At 61.3% G+C, this 8,269-nt stretch overlaps 1 protein-coding gene across 1 annotated transcript; it reads right to left on the bottom strand.

Annotated features, from left to right (window-relative positions):
* Window positions 1-793: 793 nt before the first annotated feature.
* CPNE6 (copine 6) lies at window positions 794-5,811 on the bottom strand. The gene is made up of 16 exons (XM_062205408.1): window positions 5,639-5,811; window positions 5,055-5,234; window positions 4,632-4,706; window positions 4,421-4,495; window positions 4,202-4,285; window positions 4,026-4,115; window positions 3,578-3,682; window positions 3,254-3,340; window positions 2,977-3,036; window positions 2,623-2,756; window positions 2,490-2,544; window positions 2,347-2,398; window positions 1,628-1,761; window positions 1,279-1,515; window positions 943-1,118; window positions 794-846 (listed from the first exon to the last, which is right to left on the bottom strand). The coding sequence occupies exons 1-15, from the start codon at window positions 5,804-5,806 to the stop codon at window positions 981-983; spliced, it is 1,674 nt and encodes a 557-aa protein (XP_062061392.1). The 5' UTR covers window positions 5,807-5,811; the 3' UTR covers window positions 794-846; window positions 943-980.
* Between the last annotated feature and the right edge of the window lie 2,458 nt (window positions 5,812-8,269).

Below are 8,269 nucleotides of genomic sequence, written 5' to 3' on the forward strand. Positions count from 1 at the left end.
TGCTTTGTCAGAAAAATGGGGGAAATAACGGTAACTGCCTAGTGAGAATGAGCGCATTTCAACACGCACTGGGCACGAAGCCTGACACATGCTGTCCTGGCTGATGGGATCACGGGGAATGCTCAGCTGGACTTCCTGATCCACCAAGGCCACACTTGTGGAGCGTCGGGGCTGTGCGGGATGTGAACATGCACGTTCACACACCCAGGACAGCCGGGCTGCACAGGCCTTCCCCACCCCTCTGTGCTCCGCAGCCCCTAGCACACCTGCTGCTCTCCCTGTCCTCCTCCCCCTGAAACCCCTTCCTGGCCCGCCCCACAGCTGTGTGGGGGCTGGGGTTCAGCCCCTGGGGGACTCAGCAGGGCCTCTCTGGAGACAGCTGTAAGAGGGCATCAGCCTTCCCCCCTTGACAGCCCCTCATTACCCCCCCATCCCCTATAATTAACCCCCATGGTGCTGGACCCCCTGGGGTTGGGACGGGAGAGTGGGGGCTCCTTGGACTCGAATGGCACCTAGTAGGGGTGAGATTGCAGGGTCGGCAGCCTGCCTGGGGAGCTCTGGCTCAGACTTTGAAAGATCTGGGTGGTGGTGGTGGTGGGGTGCTGCGGACTGCCCAGTGGGCATCTGAGGTGTGACCCACAGAGGCGGAGGTGGTAGGAGCAGTTCCTTTTATTAACAGCCAGAAAGTGGGGATCACTGAAGGCAGTCACTAAGGGGCCACAAGGTCGGGGGGTGTGGGGCTCAGGGAGATGGGAGCTGGGCCCACCACTCACTTCCAGGACCCAGAGGGCATGGCTGATCCAAGATGCAGAGGCACTGGTTACTCACAAGGGTCAGGACAGGCACCTGGGGGAGGGGTGCAAACATCACAGCACCCTCTTCAGCACCCCGCCAAGAGGTGTTTGAGCCCCTTTGTATCCGCCCCTGGCCCTCAGGACTCACCAGAGGCTGAGGGAGAGACTTCTTTCCGGGGGCAGCTGTCACGGGCTAGGGCTGGGGGTGGTGGCCGGCGTGCAGGGCCTGGGGGCCCCTGGGCTGATGCCCTGGCTCGCGTAGTACTCCACCACCTGTCGGGGCACCTCGGCCAGGACGCACTTGGCTAGCGCGGAGGGCGCGGCCTGGCGGTGGCCAGAAGACTTGGTTGGTGGTGGTCGGGGTGGGATCCGGTGAGGGAGGGGCAGGGCTTCAAGGTGACCGTCCGGGGCTCAGGGTCATTCAAAAGGTCAGGTTTGGGGATATAAGGGGCTGAGGAACCCCACCCCTCACGCTAGCACTCACATCCTTGAAGTCCCGGAAGGGCACGAACTGGACGATGTCGCGGGCTGCAGGCACCCCTCGCGGGCAGCGCAAGGGACCATCGTCGCCGTCCAGCAGCCGCATGTCTGAGAAGTCGGCGTTGCCCACGCCCACGATGATGATGGACATGGGCAGGCGCGAGGCGCGCACGATGGCGGTGCGGGTCTCGGCCATGTCGCTCACCACGCCGTCTGTGAGCACCAGCAGCACCGAGTACTTCTGCGGGAAGCAGAGTGGAGGAAGTGCGGGCTCTAAGCGCTGGGCATTGACACCCGCCCAGGTCCAGGCCCCGGCACTGGCCCCACCCGACGACCCCCCGGGGTCTCCTCACTGAAGCTTGGCCAGTGCTCTGCTCCCGCTGGGCCGGCCCGGCCACGCGGTTGATGATGGGAGCCACGTTGGTGGGGCCGTAGAGCTGGATCTGGGGCAAGCAGCGGCGGTAGGAGGCGATGACCCCTGCGATCTCTGTGGGCAGAAGGGCAGGCCTTAAAGCGAGAGGTGCTCCTTGCCTCTTAGGACGGGCCGCCCCCCAGATTTCTCACTCTGTGTTTCTCTAAGCAGAGGGAGAGTTGAGCAGGTCCCCAGGGCTGGAGTGGATGGAAGGGAGGCTGCTGGAGCCATGGTGTGCTCTTGCAAGAGTGTGCAGGTCCCTGCTGCAGGCATGTGTGCCACTGGAGATGGGCTGGTGGGGACCCCCTGAACCCACTTTTAAAAACTGTTTATTCATTCATTCATTTATTTTGGTTTACTTGAAAGGCAGAGCAACACAGGGAGAAAGACACACACACACACAAACACACACACAGTCTTCCATCCCCTGGTACACTCCCCACTGCTAGAGCTGGGCCAGGCTGAAGCCAGGAGCCTGGAAATCCTGTGTGAGTGGCAGGTGCCCAGGTGATCATCTTGCTGCCTCTCAGGATGCATTAGCAGGACTCTGAGTTGGGAGCTGGGTAGGTGGGCCTCAAACAGGTGCTCTAGGGAATGCAGGCATCCCAAGCCTTGACCTGCTGCACCACAATGCCCACCCGGGGGACTTCCCCTCTTTACCATCACATTCAGGATTTTCAGGGTCAAAGTTGATAGCAAAGTCATGGGACACCTGTGAGGGAGAGGTGACAGCAGTGACAGGATGACTTTCCTTCCTGTCTGACTCTGCCACCTTCCCTCCCCTCCCTCTGTACCCAGCTTACCTCGAAGTTGGGGGGGATTCGAGCCCCAAAACCGAAAGCTGGGAACCGCTTATCACTGAAAAGAAGAAAAGGCCGTGGCACCCCCTGGGCAAGGCCTCTCATCTTGTGCCCCCTGCCCTCCACCTGCTCCTACCTGTCGTAGTCCTGGCAGATGCCTCCTACTGCACGCAGAGCCTGCAGGTAGTGGTTGGGCTGCCGAGGGCTGAGGCAGTGGAGGGACTGGCTGCTCCTTGGGTCCCCATTGGAGGCAGTGAAGTCGATGGCCACCTGGTGGAGGTGATGCAGCCAGCAGGGCCTCAGAGAGGCTGGGCCAGAGCTCAGGTCTAAAGGGAAGACTCAGAGGGATCTGGGGGAGCCCGTAGGTGGCCTTATCATGGGGTGGGGGTGAGGTTCAAGCTGATGGTGCTAAGGCACACGGGAAGCCCAGGTAGGGGCAGTAGGATTGTGGGCCAATCCTGTTGCCTGCACCCCATTCCCGAGCCTTTACCGTGAAGCTGATCTGGCAGCCACCCATGATGTAATCCAGAAAGGTGTGCACCTTCTCCACCTGGTGGGAGGGGAGAGGTAAAGTGGAGGGATGGGCTGTTCCTCCAGGGGAGGGAGCTGGGCCACGCGGAAGGGCTGGAGCTTTTGAGGCTGCAGTTGGGGTGGGATAGGGCAAGGGCTCCAAGTTTCTGGAAGCCCTTGAAACAAGGGCAAGGTTGACTCTGCGATTGTGGTGGGCAGGGGCAGGGATAGAGCATGCAGGAGGAGCTGGGACTTACCGTGCACTGGGCCAGCACCACTGTCCCTGAGCTCTTGTAATTTTTCTTCTTGTCGCGGTATTTGGGGTTGATACAGTCCCACTGCATCTAGACACCAGCCACTCCACAAGCTCAGTGTCACATGTCCACCAAGTGGCCCCTTTCACCCCATTCCAGAAGAGCATCCCAGAGGAAGAGCTCGAGGCTTGGTCCTTGGGTTGGGCCTGGACCCCTTCCAACCCTCTCCACCTCCCATCACCTACAGTAGCCTCTTCAGCATCACCCTCAGGAGCCTCCCAGGGATCTGGGTGGAATGTGGGGGGTGGGGTGGGGTCTCTGCAGCACCTCCTGCCCGGGGTTTGCTGTCCCCTCCTGCATCTCCTGGAAGGTGCTGGTGAACTCGCCGATGAAGTCATGCTTCCCACTTGAGTCATAGTCATACACCAGGAACTGAGAGGGTAGAGGACAAGAGGGGTCAGGGTCAGGGTCAGGGTCAGAGCTGTCTGCAGTGGCTAATGGGGCTGGGGAGCACCCACAAGGTTGAGGTGGTCGCGGTTTCCAGGTTCCGATGCCCTCAACCTGCTTCAAGAGGCCACCTGCCGACCTTTGTTCTTTGGCTCAACCTGGCAGAGCCTTTGGCCTCTGATAAAAAGCGCACACGTGGACAGTTTCACACTGAGCTGTGAACTGTTGTTTACCCACTGTGAGAAGGGATCAGCACACGGAGGGAGGAGGGGTGGGCTGGGCTCAGGGGGAGTCTCCGCAGGCTGCACTTGCTTGGCGGGGGCTTTACCTTGAGAGGCCGGTGGACGTCACAGCTGCATAGGGAGTGCAGGGACAGGCGGAACGGCTCCCAGCTGGGGTTCAAGTTGTTCTTCACCACCTTGGAGAGGCACCAAGGAGCTGGGCACCTACTGTCTAATTTCCCTCCTCTGCTCTCCATCCATCTCCACAGCCCCGGGCACCAACCTCAGTCCTCCAGACCAGCTGGTCATTCTGGTCCCCGTTGGTCTTATAAATCTCCATGAAAGGGTCAGACTTGCTGAACAGATCCTGAGAGGAAAGCGCTAATGAGCCTGGGGAGGTTGCGAGGAGGAGGAAGGGAGAGGCCTGGGCCTCTGGGATCTATCTCAAATGGGAGACTGGACTCCAGCAGGGGTGACGGGGGCCTGGACTTGGAGCTCCAACCTTGTTGTCCAGCTTGTGGGCTCTGAAGGTGAGTTGCACATAGTCATTGGTGCCAGATACCTCCTCGGCCACGATCTGCAAAGGGGGACACAAGTGGCAAGACTCTCTCTCCCCTGACCACAAGGGCCACCCTCCTCCCTTCCCTTTGACGGCAGTCTCCATGGGCTCCACGCAGGGGCACTAGACGCGTGGCAGAGGTGGCCCGGCCTACCGTGACAGTGGACTTGCCCGCAGTCTTCCCATTCTTCAGCAGTAATGGCTTGGTGACCTTGGTTTGTGACACAATCTGGGGATGGAGGTGGAGCGAGATCCAGCTGTGATGCTGCCCCCTGCCTTGGTCAGGTTACGAGAGGTGGACTGACAGATGCCCACTGAATGCCCATAGCACTCGGCCCTTTGACGTGGGCTAGGGTTGGATTCAATTCCTACAGCAGCCTTGAGAGGGAAGCACTATAACCTCCCCCTGCTCCCTTTTTTTTTTTTTTGGACGGAGGAAACAGAGAGGTTAAGTAACTCGTCTGGAGCGTCACAGCCAATGAGCAGTGGGGGAAGGGATCCCAGCGCGGATCGGACTAGCTCCAGAGTGCATGGCAGAAGCTGAAGCAGGTGGGGTGGGCTGGGTGGGAATGCAGACCTGGCCCAAGGTGCATTCTGTAGAGCCGAGGAAGGTGTCATCTCGGGGACTGGTGGCTCCATCCTCAGCATCGAACACGTGGAACTGCAGGGGCTGCTTCTCCTCAAAAAAGTACTCAAGGGCCAGCACCCGGGAGAAGACGGGGTTGGAGCAGGAGCGAAGCACCTCCGTGCGCTCCACCTGCAGCGGGCGGGGTGGAAGCCCTCTGGGAACCGGGGCTACTGCACCCTGTCCTGGGCACACTGCTCACGCCGGCTCCCCTTGGGGGTCCCACGACCCCAGACACTAGCTGCTCTCTTCCTAGGCAGATCCCTGAGCTCGGCTTGCTACCAGCCTGCTGGACCAGCTCTGCCCTTTGTGGGGTGCCCCGCTGCCTCTGGGACTCTGGGCTTTCAATCTGTGAAATGGGCTGTGCTCAGCATGGCAGCACATTTATCTCCAAGGCTCCCCATGAGGTCCAGAACCAAAAATGGCCCGTGGAGCCCTTGTCCTCCCCTTGGAGGCCCTCACCGGCGGCACCTGCCCACCCTCCCGCCCAGGCTTACCCTGGAGGTTAGTGAAGGAAAACCCTGAGCTGTTCTCACCTCCACCCACTGCTCATCAGAGTAGAGCTTGAGCAGCACGCAGGGGTGAGGCTTGGTGAGTGTGTCTCGGTCCAAGAGGCTGTGGCAGGATACCCGCAGCTCTACCCGAGAGGCCCCCAGCGTCATGGCTGGGGGCTCGGGCACCCAGGCCATCTCGGGGTCCGACATGTCACCGTGAGGACACAGCAGACGGCCTGGACACTGCAAAGGGAAAGGACCGGTCTTCTGGGGGCCCTGAGTCCCGCCCCCTTCCCTCCTTGCTGGGGCCGTGGGGTCTCATGGACTCCTGCTTCCCCGAGCTCTGAGCCTTGCGCTCCGGCACAGGAGCACCGTGCTTCTGTCACTCCTGCCGGCCTAGGTCCACGTGGATGGGCTGGAGAGGGCTGGAGGGCTGGGGGTGGGGGTGGGGGGTTCCTGGCAGTCTTGGCTCCTAGGCCATTGATTGATCCATGCTTTCTGCTGCCTCAGCATCTTCCACTACTTCCCGACTGATGTCTGAGCCAGCGCTGCACTCAGTCTTGGCACGAGGGAGCCAAACTGGGGCAAAGAGGGGGGCCGATGGGGGGAGGAGGTGGAGAGGCCGCGGGAGGGCTGACGAGGACGGGCCTCAGGGCTGGAGTCTGCAGTGGGCAGGAGGAGTCAGGTTGGAAGGTGCCCTGCAGGGCTGGCTGTCCCTGTCCACTCCCTATCCCCACTCACCTTCTGGCTGGCTGGCTGACGGAGAAACGAGGGGTGGTGGGCTTGGGGAGTTAGCGGCAGGACCAGGGCGCTGCTGCAGGCTCCTCCAGCCTCCTGGCGGGGGCTCTCACTATGAGGAGCCACGCATCCTCCCCACCTCCCCTGTTCTCACACTTCTTGGCAGCACTGGCACTGTTTCTTAGCGACAGGATTTTGGGGGAGCCGCGGCCCCTTCCATGCCACCCGTGGGATGCATGCGCGCCACCCTCCCCCAGCAGTGGCACCAAGCCTTGGGCAGCAGCAGGCAGGGGTACGCCGGCCTGAGTTCCTGACCAGTCGGTGCGTCACCTATTCGTGTCTGTCCAGATTTCAGGGTGAGGCTGCCTGATCGCACGTCCTGCTTCCCGGAGCGAGTGTGTGTTGGTCTGAGTGCGCCACCCTCTGTGTCTCTCTGCCCTGTCATGTGCGTTTGTCTGTCTCCAGGAGGGTGTGACCGTTCCCGGAGCTCCCTCAGAACCGGGACCCTTCCCTGGCTGGGGACCCACCCCTGCCCCCCCACCCCCAACAGGTGCCTTTTGGTATATGTGTGGGAGGGTCTGGGCTGAGGGGACTCTGCCTTCCAGCCACGAGTCTCCCAGTTCTTGTGGGTCCCCCGAGACAGGCAGGGGCATGTGATGAGGAGCGGATCGGCAGGGATGGAGACCTCTCCGGAACTGGAGGAGACGTTGTCATGGAGACTGGGCCAGGCCGGGGTGCTGACCAGGGCTGGGCAAGGGAGGGAGGGTGGGCTCACCTGGGCTCTCGGTTGGGGGCTCTTCTCTCCGGCTCTCTGGCCCTGGCCCTGACTCCCTTGCTGCTCCAGCCGCTGGCGCTGGCTCCAGCTCCAGCTCTGCTGCTATTTATGGGGCCTGGATGGGGAGGGGTGCGGGGGGGCTGCCGCACCAGCTCCCCCCGTACAGACGGGTTGGGAGGGAGAGGAGGAGAGGGGCAGGGCCACTGCCTGGGAGGGAGCCACAGAGCCCAGGGAGGAGGGCGGGCTGGCGAGGCTCCGAGGCAGGACCCCTCTAGACACAGTGACACACATCCTCCCCTTCACACCACACCCACGCCCGGAATCCAAAGAAGCACACATTGCAGTGTGTGTGCGCGCACACACATCCACACCAAGAAATGGTGGCGACACATGCACCCACGGCTCCCAGGCTCACACATCTCCACACGCACAGGCACCAGTCCGTAAACTCACTGCGACACCACGGCAGGCACAGTCCCGAGACCCACTGGGAAACACACCCAGTGTCACAATCAGATGCGCTCGTCCAGGACATTTGCAATCACAGCCGAGAGCACCCTGGGATGTCCTTGTCACAAATACACACATACACATTTGCTCACGCCAGCCGGACCGTGGGTCTCTAAGCGGCACGCCGGCTCTCAGGGCCCTGGGAAGGATGTCCGTTTCCCTGCCACCTTCTTATGAGATGGAGGAAATGGATGCGACTGCTTTGGGACTCGTGTGACCTCACATTCCTCTCTAGCAGCTGGAGGATGGGGCTGCGCAGTGGGGGCACGGACCCAGGCACTGGCACCCAAGGCACCTTCCTGGTGCCACAAGGTGTCCAATGCCGTCCCCACCCCACCCCCACTGATTAAACCCATAGGGTCACATCCCTGTGGGAGGGGCTGTGCCACCACAGATCTTACGGAAACAAGACGATAGTCATCCCAGTGAGACAAGGGGAAGTGAGTGAGTGCCTGGGGAGCTTCAGGCCACGTGGGGAGACATTTGGGCACATGGCCATCTGTGAGGCGTGGCAAGAGTGCTGTCCTGGACACCTTCACCCTCCACTCCCAACGTTGCTTGCTCACAGAATTAGGGCAGCAGCCATCCACTGAACCTGTCCGGGGTGCCAGCCCTCGTGTCAGGTGCTGGTACTAACTAGGAGATTAGGC

Source organism: Lepus europaeus, chromosome 11 (genome assembly GCF_033115175.1).
Source record: "Lepus europaeus isolate LE1 chromosome 11, mLepTim1.pri, whole genome shotgun sequence".
In the NCBI taxonomy this organism is placed as follows: Eukaryota; Metazoa; Chordata; class Mammalia; order Lagomorpha; family Leporidae; genus Lepus; species Lepus europaeus.